The 18,972-nt window shown below is 35.5% G+C and overlaps 1 protein-coding gene across 2 annotated transcripts in view; it reads right to left on the reverse strand.

Annotated features, from left to right (window-relative positions):
• The window catches only part of Map4k5 (mitogen-activated protein kinase kinase kinase kinase 5), a 107,221-nt gene that overhangs the window by 57,948 nt on the left and 30,301 nt on the right, over nucleotides 1-18,972 (reverse strand). For both annotated transcript variants that reach the window (XM_070027888.1, XM_070027880.1), the window contains exons 4-12: nucleotides 16,812-16,902; nucleotides 16,341-16,405; nucleotides 10,958-11,013; nucleotides 10,027-10,074; nucleotides 9,896-9,938; nucleotides 9,100-9,172; nucleotides 5,788-5,919; nucleotides 4,045-4,107; nucleotides 817-898 (exon numbers count right to left, since the gene is read on the reverse strand). In XM_070027888.1, coding sequence (XP_069883989.1) covers nucleotides 817-898; nucleotides 4,045-4,107; nucleotides 5,788-5,919; nucleotides 9,100-9,172; nucleotides 9,896-9,938; nucleotides 10,027-10,074; nucleotides 10,958-11,013; nucleotides 16,341-16,405; nucleotides 16,812-16,902 — 653 coding nt within the window. The remainder of the gene's footprint in view (nucleotides 1-816; nucleotides 899-4,044; nucleotides 4,108-5,787; nucleotides 5,920-9,099; nucleotides 9,173-9,895; nucleotides 9,939-10,026; nucleotides 10,075-10,957; nucleotides 11,014-16,340; nucleotides 16,406-16,811; nucleotides 16,903-18,972) is intronic.

The following is an 18,972-nucleotide window of genomic DNA, read 5'->3' on the forward strand; positions in this document are numbered from 1 at the left end:
TATTACTCATATATCATTCTACTGTTATGCAAATGCATTCTGTGGTTTGGCCAATAATTCAAGTAAGAAAAAAGGCATGTAGGGGCTGGGAAGTTGGCTCAGTGGTAGAGCACTTGCCTTGCATGCATGAGGCCCTGGGTTTGATTCCTCAGCACCATATAAGCAGAAAAAAAAAGCCGGAAGTGGCACTGTGGCTCAAGTGGTAGAGTGCTAGCCTTGAGCTGAAGAGCTGAGGGACAGCACCCAGGCCGAGTTCAGGCCCCACAACCGGACCAAAAAAAAAAGAAAAAAGGCATGTATACATTAGTATACATTTACAGTTAAATGGAAAAGTTTTCTTAGGTTGTTGTAATCATTAAGTTTTTCTCACAGAGGTATTTTACACATATATAACACATACAGTGCATACTGCAAATTTACATAAGAAATGAAGAAAAGCAATTAATTTTAGATAATATTTTTTAAGTTTTTTCTATGGCAGAGGTCCAAACTATAGCCCACTGGTAAAATCTGTACACTGCCTCTTTTTTTGTGAGTACGTTTTACTGAGTATTAAAATTACAGCTAGGTATAGTATGCATATTATCAATGGCTCTGTTGGAGCTACAATCAATGGCAGAGTAGCTGTCACACAGATGGTATAGTCTTTAAAAGCAAAAAAAATGTATTCTGTGGACTTTACAGAAAATTTGCTATCATAAGAGATTACTAACATTTTTATAGTAAAAAAAAAAAACAACTAAATATTTTCGCTCTAGTGATATATCTAAGTACAATGTGACTACAAGAAATCCCTTTACAATTCCAATGACTTACAGTCAGCAGTCTTTCCGCAGTTGGTCTTTTTTTTGGGTTTTTAGTTAGTGCTATTTTGACAAAATTATGGAATGTTGATGACCTTCAAACAAAAAGAGATGTACAAAAATATTTCATTAATATTAGTTTTTTGGTATTACCAAATAAAATTAACTTTGGAGCAGTTAGAAAGACTGAAATGTTTTCTTAGCACTCTTAGTTTTATACAAACAAAAAAACTGAAACCTGAAGCATGGTATATTCCTTAGAAACATCTGTGTCAGTATTGCTTTGTAAGATAAATCTGATTAATGACAGAACAGAAATATGACACCTTAAAAATTACACTAAAAGCCGGGCGCCGGTGGCTCACGCCTGTAATCCTAGCTACTCAGGAGGCTGAGATCTGAGGATCGCGGTTCAAAGCCAGCCCGGGCAGGAGAGACTGTGAGACTCCTATCTCCAATAAACCACCAGAAAACCGGAAGTGGCGCTGTAGCTCAAGTGGTAGAGCGCTCGCCTTGAGCTGAAGAGCTGAGGGACAGTGTCCAGGCCCAGAGTTCAAGCCCCACAACCGACAAAAAAAAAAAAAAAATTACACTAAAATTAGAAACAGGTTTTCAGTGTCAATTATACAATTTATGATCTTCTTCTCTACTTACTACCTAGGAGTCAAAATGTCTTTCTTTTCTCTTTTCTTTTTTGGTATTACCAGGGTTTGAACTCAAGAGCCTTTGGTTTGGCAGACATGAGAGCTCTATGCTATAAGCCACACCTCCCAACTTTTTTTTTTTTTTTTAAACCGGTCACAGGGCTTGAATTCAGGGCCTGGGCACTGTCCTGAGCCTCTCAAGGCTAGCACTCCACTTTCAACTTTTCCTAAGTAGTTTACTGGAGATGACAGTCTCATGGACTTTTCTACCTGGGCTGGCTTCAAACCTTGATGATCAGATTTCAGACTCCTGAGTGTAGTTAGGATTACAGGTGTGAGCCACCAGAGCCCATCTCAGGTCTTACACTTCTATGCCTGGGGCTGGCCTTAAGTCTCTGAACCTCCTAAATGCCTCCCCTATACTTGGGATTGTAGGCATCAGCCACCACACCCGGTCAAACATACTTTCATCCTTTCCTTATTGCCTAATTTATATAGCGTTTTTGTGTTTTGCTATATGAAAAGAGTTGGATGGCATAGATGACAAGGAGGGTAATATAAGAGAGTTCATGTACAGAGCTTAAATCCTAAAAAAGCTACTGTATTTCTTAGTAAAAAAGGCAAGTAAGAGGAATGATTTTTGGCAGTTGGAAAGTCTTTCCTGCTACCTGAACTAAAATGTAAAAGGAAAAGATATAAATTAAAAGAATCATGTTTTGATTATTAAGAGGGATATTTCTCCCATTACCAAGATTCCATTGGAATGATACTGGACAAGAACCAAATAAACTAAGTAACCGTAGAGATTAGCATGACAAAATAGCAGATTTTAAAGAAAAAACAACTGTGTTGCATGCAGCTGGTGGTCTGTGACAGACATCACACAAAGTTAGATAAAATCAGAGACTGGCAACAACTCTCTGACTGTTAATAAGTGCTCTGGAATCTGACTGAATAATAGTCACATGTTCCTGGATAAATATTCAACCATTCATGCCATGAAGCCCTCCAGTTTCAGAAGGCCAGGAACTTAGAGCAATAAGGAATATGAAAAGACTAGTGCCAACACAAAACAATTTAACTTAGCAGTAGGATATAAACTTCTTTGTTTCCAGAGTATAATTCGTGTAGTTTTTCTCTCCCTCATCCAAAGCATGGCCTAGATTACAAATAAAACATAGCCCCAGACATACAACACTCAAAGCAGTTCAGAGTCAATTTAGGGGAAGAGCCACTTAGATTTCTCACCAAAAAAAAAAAAAAAAGTAACACATTCAGAGTTTGGAGGGTTGCATATCCTAAAGAGAATTTAGGAATTTGGATGTTTTGTGTGGTTTATTTTGTAAAATGTACAGAGAAGGTATTAGCAGAAAAATAAATTTCAATTTTTACCATCCAATTGATGATATCCTTATGTACTATAATGACGAAGAAGAGAAGATATTAAAATCAAAGTAATAACCCTTTTGATTACTATAAAAGGAAGATAGAGATTAAAAAAATAAACCAACTGAACTCAGGGCTTTCTGATCTGGTTATTTCTGAGACAGAATGTTGCTCTCTTCACATGGACTAGCCTGGAAGACACTTCTATCTATGTTTCCTGAATAAACAGCATGACAGGCACAAACTCACCATATCTAAACTTTACTATTGAGATAAGTCTAGGCTGGCCTAAATCTGTGATCTTCTTGATGTTAGCCTCTGATGTAGCAGGGATGAAGGGCATGAAACACTATATGAAACACCTAGCTATTGGTTAAGAAGGGGGACTTAAGAACTTTTTGCCCAGGCTGGCCTCAAACCATGATCCATCCACTCCATCTCTATCACCTGTGTAGTTAAGATTACAGGTGTGGGCTACTGGCTCAAGTCTAATAAAGATTAACTGGAAAATATTTTCAAATATCAGCGCCCATTAAAGTCACTATGTAATTAAAAGGATGTAGAAAAAAAGGATGAATTTCTAAAATCTTCATGTATTATTCCAAAGCCTACCTTCATAACATTTCTTCAGTGAAAATGCCAAGTTAAGGAAATGATTGAGATTTTCCAGGTGTTAAGGCCCAGTCCTAGCTACTTGGGAGACAGAAATTAGGGAATTACAGTGAAGACAATTTGGGCAAATAAAGTTCTTGAGAATTCATCCTAATTAATGGCTAGGTGCAGTGGCATACACCCATTTTCTAGCTTTGGAAAGCACAATGGTTGGGCATAGTGACATGTACCTGTTACTATGATGTGACACAGAAAAGCACAGATAGGAGGACTAAAGTCAGCTAGGGTATAAACTGAGACCCTATCTCAAAAATAACCAATAGGAATTAAAGAGCTAGGAGAGTGGTTTATGTGATACAGTAGCTGCCTAGCAATTGCAAGGCCCTGAGTTCAAACCTTGGCACCAAAAAGAAAAGAAAAGAAAAACCTAGATCCTTGAAATATCTCTGGGCAACAACACTGGGCAAACTGTTTCTGTGCTTTATTTTTATTATCTGTGCTTTATTTTTATTATCTATAAAATAAGGGAACTGAACCCTATGTCCCTTTTAACAGAAAATTCTGTAAAATCAGGTAAAATCATGTTTTCTATAACTCACCATTTTGTTTTGTCCTTTAGTTTTGGAGGCTGAAAATTACTTTTTGACATTAAGAAGAGAGCCCTAAAATAAAAATTTCAGTTAAAGGACAATACTGAAATACCATTTTACTGTACCTTACAATCAGAATAAATATTCTGTAATAAATTTTTAAGACTTTTTCAAATGTAGGTCCGGAAAAAAAATTGATATAAAACTACATTTTTTTATAGTTTTGATGGCCTATGGAAATTTTCCTAGCAACACAAATTTTTAAACTTCAAACAAGTTTGTATTCACAAAATAAAACTACCAAATGTTAAAGTTTTATTACCATAAATAATCTATGTAAGTAGTATGATATCTGAAACACATTAAAAAATTATGTACTATTTTATAACAGAAATGATATATTACACTAACATAGGTTAGGTTATATGTTTAATTAAAGACTTGCTTCTAACATTATTTTGAGTATATAGGCAAATAATATTAATTTCTTTTAATTAATTTTATTTGGACAATAATGTTCCATAGTCTCTCACTATAAATAAGTCAATCCACAAGAAGAGGTAACTTTGTCTATGAATTTTGTCCTACTTTTCTATGGACTACAGGATAGAAAAATGGAAGAATTAAGGAATTTCTAAAATGCTCTATTTCAGTATTTGTTACAAAATCCCTTCTCATCATACTTAATACCAAACACATCTTCTTTTTCTAAAAAAGAAAATAATTCACAGGAAAATGAATTGAGAGAAAAAAATATCCATTCTTACCATTTTAAGATACTGTTTAAAAAACTTTTTTTAGCCTTATCCAAATGCTTATTAACTATTATATGATTATATTTAGCAATGTTGCATTGTTTTTTATTACCAATTGTTTTTTCCATGTTCCTTTGGCTTACACAGATATAACTGCTGCCCCAACTGCTAAATAATTGAATACCCCATTAGTAGATACATAATTCCCCCAGAGTCTCAAATGGATAATCCTTAGGATACGTACATAAATATTGCTATCACTGAAACATTTGTACTGCCTCTGACTAGTAACATTATTTTCCTAAAGGTCTACCTGTTAGCATCCCAGATAATAGTTGATATGATTCAACTTCCACTTTTCTGTATGTTTCTTTATAAATAATCTCTTTTCTGCCTATTCAGTACACATTCTTTGTGGTCAATTTTACATTAGAAAAGCATGTTTCCTTGTTTTTAGTCTGTTGGTTTTCATTTTTTAAAAAATACCATTTTAAAGCTTAAATTTTAACTCAATCTGTTTTCCTTCAAATTATCAGAAATCTTTTCTAAAGCCCTCAAATGTATTTTTTTCTGGAAGACATATTTTAAATCATAAATGACAATTATAGTAAGCACAGGTAGGTGTAGATAAAGTAAAAGAAAGAAAAGAATATTTTTAAAAAGCAAGTGTGTTCTACCACTTATAATTTCATATAAAGAAGATCAATTGGTGGAAAAATAAATATAAAGACTTCAAAAGACTTGTTTAATAATAATGGCATAATAATGATTACTAAGGGATATTTGTTTCAAGGGAAAGTTGCAAACACTATAGACAACTCACTCCATGTTTTATAGTAGCACCAATATGAACTAAGCAGGTTTTAGGTTAGACTAATCCATTTTAACACGTTTACTATTTTGATATACTTTTCAAAAACATGCCACCCCAGAGTTACCAGTATTTCACTTTCCCCCAGTTTATTCTTAAATGCAAAAGCATGAATAATGAGAACACCTCATTGGATGAAGATCAAACATTGGTGGTTGAAGCTCCCCAAGTTCAATTGCTGTTATTCCTACTGCCCAGATATCACAGAGTTGGTTGTAGCCACCATTCTTCTCCACTGCTGCAACTTCTGGGGCCATCCTAAAAGGAACAAATGAAAATTATACATAATCCATTAAAAAATTCTCCCAATGGAGGGAAGGAGGCAAGAGAGTGTTCACTAGGAAAGAACACTAGGAAAAACTTAAAACAAACATCACATACCACTCTTTTTCTTTTTTTTGTCAATTGTGGGGCTTAAACTCAGGGCCTTGGCCCTGTCCCTGAGCCTCTTTGTGCTCAAGGCTAGCGTTCTTTCCACTTGAGCCACAGTGCTACTTTCAGTTTTTGAGCTGTTAACTGGAGATAAAGAGTCTTACAGGGACTTTTCTGCTCAGGCTGGCTTCGAACTATGATCCTCAGATCTCAGCTTTCTGAGTAGCTAGGATTACAGGTATGAGCAACCGGTACCCAGTTACATGTCATTCTTTTAAAACTCATTAAACTTTTCGAATTTCCTCTTCTGAATACTGGGACTTGGAGAAAAATCTTATCTTACTTTAGTTTGTGTTAGGTGAGTCAATGCAATATAGGAATGAACAAGAACACCTAAAACCCTGTGAAGTTCAAAGAAAAGGTCCCAAGGAGATAACACATAATGAAAGATCAGCAGGAAGCTGAGGGGATTAAAGAATATGAATGCCTCAGAGGACATCAGTACACATGAAGAAAAGAAAGAAGAAAGAAGGAACACATGGGGAACAAGTGGGGAACTGAGAACATGCTACTCATGTGGGATCCACAAACTACAATCTGGTCATACACTGTGGGCTACCAGCAGTGACAAAAAGATTAAGTGCTCACTTTGTCCAAATGCATGATCAATTTTTAGTAACTTTATTTTGTTTTATAAAAGTGTATGTGTGAACTTTACAGCTTTGGGGGGGGGGGAAGATAGATGAGAGGGGTAAAGTGGGAAGAAAAGAGGAGGGCGTAAAAATGTTAGACAAGAAATGTACTCATTACGTTACTTATGTAACTGTAACCTCTCTGTACATCACCTTTACAATAAAATAAAAATTTTAAAACATGTGAATGTTGTAAGTAGGAAATGAAAGTAAAATTATCCTTCACAATAGATGGTTTAGAGGGTCTAGAGAATGTATGCGGTAAATGACCTAAACAGAGAGACTAGACTATCATTGATTTATTGAATTAAACAAGTCTATTCTTCCTTGTAAAATGATGTAGACCAACAGAAGATTTAAATGTGGTAGCAAACAATAATCTGAATTATTATGTAGGGGAGGTAAAACTAGGCAGCCAGAAGAATTAGAAGACTATTTTAAAAATACAAGGTATAATAGTACATGTCTGTTGTCCTTACACTCAAAGGGTTGAGGATAAAGTACCTTGAGTTTGAAGCTACACAGACAGTCTTTCTCAAAGAAATTCCTAAACCCAAACAAAACAGAAACAAATGAACAAAAAACTAAAGGAAAAAAAATAAAGGCTTTTCAAAGGCTGTGGGCAGAGTCAGCAGAGTGAACAGAAAGAAAGGGGCTGATTTAAGATACTGATCTATAGATGAGATGCATATGAATCCTGAGGGGGATCTGCTGTCAACTGTTGAATACACCAAAGAAGGAGGTGAACTTAGCAGCAGGGTTGGTGTTATCTATTTGGGAGTCAATTATAGCATCTGAAGTTATAAGGTGCAAAGGATACCACTTGGGAAATTTGTTTTAACATTTATTATTCTAAAATTAATTAGTTTACATTTCTATTAAAACATATATAGCATAAGTTGCTTTTATATGCACTTAGTCTCTATCATCTCAACTTAAGTATAAGTTGAAGATATAAAATACGCTTACTACAAATGCTAATATGTAAATATACAGACACTATTCAAGTGCTATATATACAATAGTGGGTATAATAATAAAGAGAAGAAAATAATTACCAGTTAGTCAGATGACTGAAAATGCAAATTAACCTCATTTCTTCTGCCCATTCCAATGAGATGGTGAATAATTGGAACTTGAACTTGACTAAAACTATTCTGTGTTTTCTAGCTTAGTGGGAACCTGAGCTTCAGTCAAGTCAGGCTGTCATAGATGAAGCCAGAGTGTGTGATTAAGAAATCAATTTTTTTTTTTGCTTTTCTATTTAACTACGTCCATACAGAATGTATCTTGACATTAGTTATGAGAAATAAGGCTACTATTTTAAAAATACTTTCCAAATAATAAATTATTCAAACACTCCATATTAAAGAACCTTCACCCCAAATTAGATTCCACCTTTTTTTTTCACTGTTACTTTACATAGTTTAATAAGAAGCTTTTTATCATATTGCAGCCATCTATCAATAATGAAGTCAGTATCTTAAAAGGAATGTGTTGTCAATTACTGGGTCGGATGCATTACAAGTCAACTTTTCATCCTTTGGGGACGACCCGTCTTGAGGCTTGAACCTAGGGCCTAGGTGCTGTCTTTTGAGCTATTTTGCTCTACTAGTTAAGCCACAGCTTCATTTCAAGCTTTTCTGGTGTTTAATTGGAGATATCTCATGGACTTTCCTGTCAGGCTGGCTTTGAACCATAATCTTCAGATCTCAGCCTCTTGAGTGGCTAGGATTATAGATGTGAGCTACCAGTACCTGGCTCTTTTTTTTTTTTTTTTTTTAATCTTTCAGATAAAGTTTCAGTATGTAGCTCAACTGGCTTCAACTTGTGGTCCTCCTGTCCCAGACCAAGGGCTGGATGATAGGTGCACAACCCTATCTGTCAAGAAGTCTTTCCATTGAAAATTTCATACCTGTGAGTCCTCTCAATCTAAGCAAGCCCTAGGACAATAGAATTTATTAGTACTTTAATATGGGAAACTGAATAATGAAACTATAATCTCCAGTTTCTTTCTTTTTTTTTTTCCCAGTCGTGGGGCCTGAACTCTGGGCCTGGGCGCTGTCCCTCAGCTCTTCAGCTCAAGGCAAGTGCTCTACCACTTGAGCCACAGCACCACTTCTGGCTTTTTTCTTTTTCCTTATGTGGTGCTGAGGAATCGAACCCAGGGCCTCATGCATGCAAGGCAAGTGCTCTACCACTGAGTCACCTTCCCAGCCCCTCCAGTTTCTTAATCTAAATAAAACAAGAATACTATCAAGGAGAATGCAAAAATCTCTTGGCTTTCAAGGCTCATTTGTATTACCAAATACCAAGACTGATCACTAAGCATGAAGAAATGAAAATGAACCAGTCAATCATGATAATGTCTTACCAGTAAGGAGTGCCAATGAAAGATTTTCTCTTTGCAATGGTAGCTGTTATTTTTGCAGCAACACCAAAATCCGCTGGTGAGGAAAAAAATAGAACAGAAAATATTTATTTTCAGTACAACTAGCATTTCTAAGATTCACACTTAGGGATAACATTGTTAATAATTCGGATATCAATGTCAGAGAAATGTGCATAAATACCCAAATCTCTTCTTGCTTAGTTCATAACATACTCATTAAAATGAAAGAACTTCATGACATTTTACTAGAATCAAAATGTACTTTATTAGGAACAAGGTAATAAAATATTTTAATTATATGCACACTGAAGTTAGTATGGGGGAAAAAAAACACATGGGGAAAATACCCAAATTCCTTTAATCCTGACAAAATATTAGATATTTTGGTGCTTTTTTAAACAAAGTTTAAAAAATTATGCATAAACTTTTACATTGCTTTTTATTAAGCACAGTTATAAACAAATTTAAAATGCGTATAGTTCATTTTTGCCCATGACACACTAAAATATTTTATTTGCATATATTCTAGATATTTTTATTGAATTTAGCTGTTGATTGAGATTTATGTTTGTATTTTTGTGCTATAATATGGTTAATATTTCTATGAATAAAACTAAAATAATTTCCTTAAGTTGAATCACTGTAGTAAAATTAACTCTGTCAATGATCAGAATTATCATGATTCAATATAAATATGAAACCTGCATAAGGTTAATTTTCATTTAACAGTTTAATAAAGTATTTTTGGAAAAAGTTTCAGGAGCTTGAAATAACATACCTAATTTTACATCACCATGGTCTGTCAATAAAATATTTGCACCCTGAAACAAAATTACAAATGCTATTAAACTAGCATCATAACATTTCTTGCAAAAGAATTAGCAATATAAGAATATAAAATGAACTTACTTTGATATCTCTATGCATTTTACCCTTAGTATGCAAATAGGCAAGACCCTGAAATTTAAAAAATAGTATATATTAGAAAAACTGTAAATTTTAAAAATTTCTATATAAGTTCTAATTGAATAAGAAAAAAACTAGACAGTGTTTTTTAGGTAAAACAAGATGAGTCTCTTTTTATTAATGCTAATTCTATCACAAAGCTTTTAAATTCACTTTCTGGTAAGCACTTATTAGAAGACTAACCCCATAGTTAAGATAATGAACAAACTCATCACCCTCAAAAGTTTCCTTCTCTTGTGCCCATTTATAATTCTTTTCTTCTTTCCAGGAAGCCCTGATTGGCTTTCTCTCTTAAACATCAGGTTTCAAATTTGTTTGGCTTTGCATTTGCACAGGAAGTTATAATCAACTTGTCTATTTCTTTAAAAAAAAAAACAAACCAAAAAGAAAGCTTGCTTAGATTCTGATTGGGATTTCAGTCAATCTGTAATGTGGGAAGAACTAATACTTTAATAGTATGAAATCTTCTAATTATGAATACAGTATAGTATTTAGGTCTTTAATTTCTCTAGCAGTATGTAGGTGTTTATATCCCTTCTACTGTATTTATTTGTCAGTGTATAGTCATAACTTCTCTTCATTTGTAGCAAGTGAGAACTAGATGACATAGACTATTACACTTGATCACTGTGTCTATCAGCAATCAACACTATCACTTATGACCACCTTATACCATGGTGTAACCATCTGCTTACAAGGATTCTTATAACTTATTCATGAAAAAATAACTAGCTTTACAGAATTAAAATACTAGACCTTAGGAGAAAGGTTATGAATTTATTATTCTCTTTTGGGCAAGTAACCATTTTACAGTTATCAAGTGTGAAACTGCCTTTCTAATGGGGTTGACTATGTACATAAACAATTGTAGTACCTGTAAGGTTTCTCTGCACACATAGGCTATTTGCAATTCTGATAAGGGTCCAGTAACTAGAAAGAAAGAAAAAGACCATACTAAGTTTGAATCTAACAAATTAAAATACAATCTACTTTAAAAAAAATTTTTTTTGGTCAGTCATGGGGCTTGAACTCTGGGCTTGGGTGCTGTCCCTGCGCTCTTCAGCTAAAGGCGAGCGCTCTACTGCTTGAGCCACAGCGCCACTTCTGGTTTTCTAGTGGTTTATTGGAGATAAGAGTCTCACAAACTTTCCTGCCCGGGCTGGCTTTGAATCGAGATCCTCAGATCTCAGCCTCCTGAGTAGCTAGGATTATAGGCATGAGCCTCCGGCGCCCGGCATACAATCTACTTTTTAAATGACAAACTATATGCAACTTTATATGTGTCATTAGACAACTTCCCTTCTGATCAGGAGTATATGTTATTTTTGTAAAATAAAAGAGCTGAAGGTATAGCTCAAGTGGTAAAGCACTTGTCTAGCTTGCATGAGGCACTGGGTTCAATCCCTACAACCACAATAAGAAAAACCAAATATTAGTAAACAAAAACAGAATATACTGAGAATTTCAAAGTGTACTTTAAAAACTTTAAAGAGGGGGCTGGGAAGGTGGCTCAGTGGTAGAGCACTTGCCTTGCATGCCTGAGGCCCTGGGTTCGATTCCTTAGCACCACATAAGCAAAAACAAAAAAAGCCGGAAGTGGCGCTGTGGCTCAAGTGGTAGAGCGCTAGCCTTGAGCTGAAGAGCTGAGGGACAGCGCCCAGGCCCAGAGTTCAGGCCCCACGACCGGACCCAAAAAAAAAAAACCCAAACTTTAAAGAGATTTATTCCATAGCAACCTTAAGTATTGAAAAACAAAGCTCCTGAGGGAGGGAATGAAAGGGAAAGAGGGAACAGCTTACACTAAGCAAAAGGAAAGAAATGTACATATCACCTGATGTGGAAGAAATAGTTGTACTGTCAAAGCTCAAAGAATTCACAAACATTATAGACCATGATAATGACAATTTGCCTTGTGAAGTGTAAAATGTGTTTGTGACTTTAAGTATCACTATTCCACAATGCTATGAAATTTGTGAAATTTATGTTATCATTTAATCTCAATAAAAAATTATTTTAAAAAAAGTAAAACAAAGAACCTATTCTGTGTAAAGCTCAGTACTAAGTACCACAGGAAATTCTATAGAAACCAAGAAGCATGAACTCAATCCTGAATAATTTTCAGAAAGAAAACCAAGAACTATAAAGCTAATATGCAACTAATTAACATATATTTACAGGGAACCATAAAAAGACTGGCTGTTGAAACATAGTGAAAAATATTATACATTTTTTTAAATGTCAAGATAGTCTCTTTTCAGTATTATGCTTTCTTCTGAAAGCCTCATCTTATGAAATCTATCACTCTATTTCTGGAAAACAGATTTATCTCCAAATTTGATTATAAATCCTGTATATTCTAGTGCCCAAACAAGAAGCTCTGGAATTATTACTTTAGTGACTGAAGAGAAAATCTAGGTGGTGTTTGCAGACAGTGAAACTCAATATGTAACCTATGCACAAAAAAATTCATTCATGTTTTAATCACTGGCTGTCTATACCCTACTCATCAACACAATTTTTTTTGTCTTTTCTTTTCTGATACTGGAGATAAAACCTAGGATATTACCCTTGTTAGGCAGGCTCATTGCCGCTATGCTACATCCCAGCTCACAAAATTTTGATTTAGGAAATCAGAATAGCAGTAAAAGAAGTTACTTTATTAACAGCATCCAATTTACATGATTACTATGTTTTTGAATGCACTAAAGGCATAGACATTTCTTAGATTTACCTAAAAAAAAAATCAGGTTTTAGGCAGGTGCCAATGGCTCATGCCTGTAATCCTAACTACTCAGGAGGCTGAGACCTGAGGATCACAGTTCAAAGCCAGCCCAGGCAGGAAAGTCTGTGGGACTCTTATCTCCAATTAAACACCAGAAAAGCTTGAAATGAAGCTGTGGTTTAACTAGTAAGAGTGCTAGCCTTAATTTTATCTATATTTTAAGAGTCCTCATTTTGTAAAAATGTTAAGTGGATAAAAATTATAATTGACGCTGGGCACAGTAGTTGAAGCTAATAATCCTGGCTACTTGGGAGGCAGATATTCGAAGACTGTGGTTTGAGGCCAGCCTGGGCATATAAGTTTACAAAACCACACTTAAAACAATGACTGGGCATAATGTTGTATGCCCATTATCCTAGTGCAGAGCCTGTGACTGCTATCTCCAGAGATAGGAAGCACAAGTAGGAAGATCATAGCCCAGGCCAACCTGGGCACAAATCAAGACTCTATCTGAAAATGACCAATAAAACTAAAGCCTGAGGGCATGGTCAAGGGGCAGAAGATCTGACTAGCAAGCATCATGAGGCTCTCTCCAGTACTACTAAACCAATAACAAAAACAAACAAAAAACTCCTATTGAATAAAAACTCCCAATTCTCTGAATTTCAGATTGGATCTTATATTTTTGCCTGGGCCAGCCTTGGACTTTACTCCTGCTAAGTATACCTCCATGGAGCTGGAATTATAGACATAAACCATTGTTCTCAGCTTATTTGTTGAGATAGGGTCTCACTAACTTTTTGATTGGGCAGGCCTTGAGCCACTATTCCTCCTGAGTAGCTAGGATTACAAGCATATGCTAACATGCTTAGCCTCAGTAGTTATATCTATATGCTAAAAAAAATTGCTTTTAAATAAAGAGATAGTGATTAATAAGGCCTTTTTCTGTTATGGGTTATTTGTCCTGACTAAATTAGATAATTGCAATATTACTGAATGATATATCAATACTTTCTTTTTGTCGGTCCTGGGGCTTGAACTTGGCTTGGGCACTGTCCTGGCACTCTTCAGCTCAAGGAGAGCAATCTACAGTTTGAGCCAAAGTGCCACTTCTGGTTTTCTAGTTGTTCATTGGAGATAAGAGTCCCATGGACTGTCTTGCCTGGGCTGGCTTTGAACTGTGATCCTCAGATCTCAAGCTCCTAAGTAGCTCGGATTTCAGGCAAGAGCCACCGGCGTCCAGCTATCAATACATTTTTTTCTTTTTTTTTGGTCAGTCATGGGGCTTGAACTCTGGGCCTGGACACTGTCCCTCAGATCTTCAGCTCAAGGTGAGCGCTCTACTAATTGAACTACAGTACCACTTCCGGTTTTCTGGTGGCTTATTGGAGATAGGAGTCTCACGGTCTTTCCTGCCTGGGCTGGCTTTGAAAAGCAATCCTCAGATCTCAGCCTTCTGAGTAGCTAGGATTAAAGGCGTGAGCCACCAGCACCCAGCTCAATACATTTTTATAACAGAATTTTACATCTGAGCCCAACTTTTCTTCCCCAAGAAATAATGACATATCAATTTGTTATATATCTTTTATATTGATATGCATTTATATATATACTTGTAAAATATTTTAAAATATTTAATAAAATTTATAAATATTATTTTAAAATCCTAAGTATAACCAACTATGTTATACATTTTTTGGGGGGGGGTAGGAGGAGAGTTAGTCATGGGACTTGAACTCTGGACCTGGGTGCTGTCCCTCAGCTCTTCAGCTCAAGGTGAGCACTCTACTACTTGAGCCACAGCGCCACTTCAGGTTTTCTGGTGGTTAACTGGAGATAAGGGTCTCACAGAGATTCCTGCCTGGGCTGGCTTTACACTGTAATCCTCAGATCTCAGCCTCCTGAGTAGCTAGGATTACAGGTGAGAGCCAACGGCACCCGGCTTTGTTATACATATTTTTGAGGAGATATATCCAATTAAGTAAACGTGAAGCTACTTCATCTTTGGAAGTGCAGCACTGGATTCTGAATTCTAGGTAAAGTGTGCTGTTTTAACTATAATTGTATGAAACTGATCATTACAAGATACAAGATACTTCAACTGGAACAGCAGTTGTTTTTACATTTATTGTGACATAACTAAAATTTGATATTACTTCCAATACAAAGATTTCAGCACAGAAATATTTTTAAAACACTTACATAATTCTTAATAAACTATATAATACAGTTACAATGGATATTTTACTATCCTATATCTATATTGAGTAAGGAAAAATTATAGGAATCCATACTCAACTCTCATAAATTCTAGAAATTGCCAACAACACAACAAATTAGAAGCGAAACTGTGTAGTCTAAACTAAGACTATTTCTAAATACTATAAAGGGTTGGGAAGGTGGCTCAGTGGTAGAGCGCTTGCCTTGTATGCCTGAGGCCTTGGGTTCGATTCCCCAGCACCACATAAGCAAAAAGAAAAAGCCGGAAGTAGCGTTGTGGTTCAAGTGGTAGAGTGCTAGCCTTGGGCTGAAGAGCTGAGGGATAGCACCCAGGCCCAGAGTTCAGGCCCCACGACCAGACCAAAAAATAAATAAATAAATCTAAATATTATAAAAAGTTAAATGGAAGCAGGATGCTGGTGGTTCATGCCTGCTGTCCTAGCTAAATAGGAAGCTGAGAGCTGAGAGTCACACTTCAAAGCCTGCCTAGTCAGGAGAGTCCGTGAGACACCCTATCCAATTAATCAATGTAAAAAGCTAGAAGTGAGCACCAGCCTTCAGCAGAAAACAGTTAAGGGACATCCCAGGCCCTGAGTTCATACCCCACTACTGGCACCAAAAAAAAAAAAAAAAGGCAAATTCAACAACAACAAAAAAGACTAAATTAATAAACTGCTAAGTAAAATACTCTAATTTCTTTTGAGAAATTATTATTATTATTTTTTTTTTGCCAGTCGTGGGGCCTGAACTTGGCCTGGGCGCTGTCCCTCAGCTCTTCAGCTCAAGGCTAGCGCTCTACCACTTGAGCCACAGTGCCACTTCCAGCTTTTTCTGCTTATGTGGTGCTGAGGAATCGAACCCAGGGCCTCATGCATGCAAGGCAAGCACTCTTCCACTGAGCCACCTTCCCAGCCCCAGCCTACGAGAAATTATTAAATCACAATTAAACTGCTTTCTGCTTACTGTTTAAATTATTAAGATAAAATAGCTGCACAATTTCCTTTATGTGAGCTAGTCCTTTGCATTTCAATTCTTATTTGCAAGAAAGTTTAGGCAGTTTCCTTTGTAGATAAGCATTCTTAAGACTATATCTAAAAAGTATAATTTAGACTCAGACATACTTAGGGGTTTCCTAGTTTAGGCTAAGACAAACACAATTAAATAATCACCACCATCACTTGCCACAACCCCCTATATTTCTATTACGCAGTACTCTGGCAACAGAACTGTTAATTTACCTATTAATTGGAAGATGTTAAACAACAATCATCAAAATCAAAGTAAGTTTTAAATTATAAAACCAAATTCACAGTACCATGGTAAATATCTTGAAGTGATCCACCACCACAGTATTCCATACAAATCCACAGCTTTTCCCGACTAACATGAGAGAGAAAGGAAATATGTTAGCTGGTAGTTCTCAACTGCTGAAGGGATTCTGTTGCTTCCTCTTGGCACTACAGAGTGGAAGGGAAGCATCTAGTAGCCCTCTCCAATACACATTCAAGCACAGTAATGCAAGCACAGCAGCTGGCATGCCCCTCTGTAAATGGAGTAGAACGAGATCAGTGTCTAAATTAAACACTTCCTTAGAATCATCCATAATGCTTCATTAAGGTTGCCATTTAAAGTATGACCACATATGTACAGTTGTCAGAAACCTTCAGATATTATTCAGCTTTGGATAAGCTTTATGTCAAAATATAAGTACACTTATATAAAGAGGAGAATAATAGCAAAGAAATTATAAAAATATAGAGGGCATATGGGGCTTCTTATTTATTACCTGAGATAGCTCCCAAAGTAGGCAACAATGTTGCAATGCTTACATTCTTTAACCATAAATATTTCTTGCTGAATCAAAGAAAAATCATCACCTGAAAAACAAAAACAAAAAATAAGTTGGTTATTATGTTACTCAAGATATACCAGAAGAAAGGAAAACTATTAGCTAGAGATGAGAAGTTAGTCATTCTCAATACTTAGATGGGACTATTAATTGATATATTCTTTCTATAAAACCTAAAACCTTAAAAATGTACAGAACTCTGAATCTCAATTGCTTCCAAGTTTCTTTTTCTTAAGGAGATATGCACAGAGATAAGATGTTTACTACCATATGGTTTATGAAAGAATAAATAATTTATGCTATGTGTTTTGATATGAAAATATGTTCACAGTATATTAAGAAAAATGATTTTTATATAATCATTTGGGTACATATGTACATAGAAAGAGTATTTCAAAAGACATGCAGCTGGGTGTGATAATCCATCTACTTGGGAGGCAGAGGTCAGAGGACTGTGGTACAAGGTTAGCTAGGCAAAAAGTTAGAGATCGTATTTCAAAGAACAAGTTAGATATGGTAGTGCCTATTCAATCCACAGGGGAGGCATAGGTATGAAGATGACTGAAGTCCAAAGCCAGCCTGGACAAAAAAACACCATACTATTTGAAAAATAACTAATGCTAATCTTGCCTAGCAAGAACAAGGCCCTAAGCTAAACTGGGTACCTTTAAAAAAAATAGTAATGCCTAGGTGCTGTCCCTGAACTTTTTGTTGCTCAAGACTAGTAGTGCCACAGCTCTGCTTCTGTCTTTGTGACAGGGGTGCGGGGGTGGAGAGGGGAAGAGTTAATTGAAGATAAGAGTCTCATGGGCTTTCTTGCCCAGGCTAAGTTTCAAACTATGATCCTCAGATCTCAGCCACTTGAAAAGCTATGATTATAACTGTGAGCCACTGGCACGTGGTTGCATTATTTTTTCAATCTGTACTTTCAATTTGTCTTTCACTAATGAGTTAAGTAGAACAAAGTTTTATAAAAATAACATTTTTATGTGAGTTTTTTGATAATTATAAGGATACTGTTACCACCAACTGTTTTACATCAAAGTAGTGTTTATTTCAGAAAAAAGAAGTAATATTAATACACTGATTAGACAAACATGGATTCGAGTCCTGCTGCAGAAATGCACAGGAATTTCAGCAGTTGAACTCTTGTGACCTAGTTTAATCTGTTAAGTATCTGGATTCATTCAAGTCTTTCATTTGTTATCTGCTGTTTCTAAATATTTCCTATATTTCAGTAATATCAAGTTGCTGGCTATTTTTGTGGCAGATTTTTATACTCCCATTTTTTTTTTGACTAGTGAATTCTTTCAGTTAGAAATGTTTGCAGAAAGAGGTTATTACCATAGTACATTTAGAACATTTGATAGAATAAATACAATAGCAACATTACCATATGTTAAGAAACCAATAGGTTTTCTTTACTAGGACATAATTATAAGTACTTATAACATTATAAGTTATCTATCTATCTATCTATATATATATATATATGTATAGATATATAACTGATATATAAAGTTTCCAATAGTAGTCTTTGGGAAGCACCTCAAGATTTAAAATTAGTGGTGCTCAGAAAGATATCCAGGGCAGAATGGTAGATTCAAAGGTTTTTGCAAATAACAAAAGAGAAACAATATTTTGAGGATGGAAAAGAAGAACATCAAGAATCAAGAAAGAAGGGAAAAAACAGTTCACAGAAAATAGAGGCAGAAAAAGGCAGGAAATACTCCAACTCTGGTGTATACTTGGGCTAGTTTAGAACAGTTATCCTCGCAATTCAGCCTCTTAAGTATTAGGATTACAGATGGGCTGCTATATTCAAGCTATTTTTTAACCTTGTTTCTTTTTTGTTTCTCCCTTTCCCTGCCCTCTTTTTATTTTATTCATTATTGTAATTACTTTTACCATAGTTAATATTAAATGGTTTATTCTATAGTCCTTTTACCATTTCTTTTTGTACTGTTACTGGTGGTGCAGTAGTTGTCTGTACTTTTATTTCTGTACCTGCTATTATGGCAGTGTTGTTTTCTCCTCTATAAGAGGCATTGGGAAGTGAATCTTCAAGACAAGGCTACTCACTAAGACCCCTACATAA

Source organism: Dipodomys merriami, unplaced genomic scaffold (genome assembly GCF_024711535.1).
Source record: "Dipodomys merriami isolate MVZ:Mamm:240054 unplaced genomic scaffold, mDipMer1.0.p SCAF_1, whole genome shotgun sequence".
In the NCBI taxonomy this organism is placed as follows: Eukaryota; Metazoa; Chordata; class Mammalia; order Rodentia; family Heteromyidae; genus Dipodomys; species Dipodomys merriami.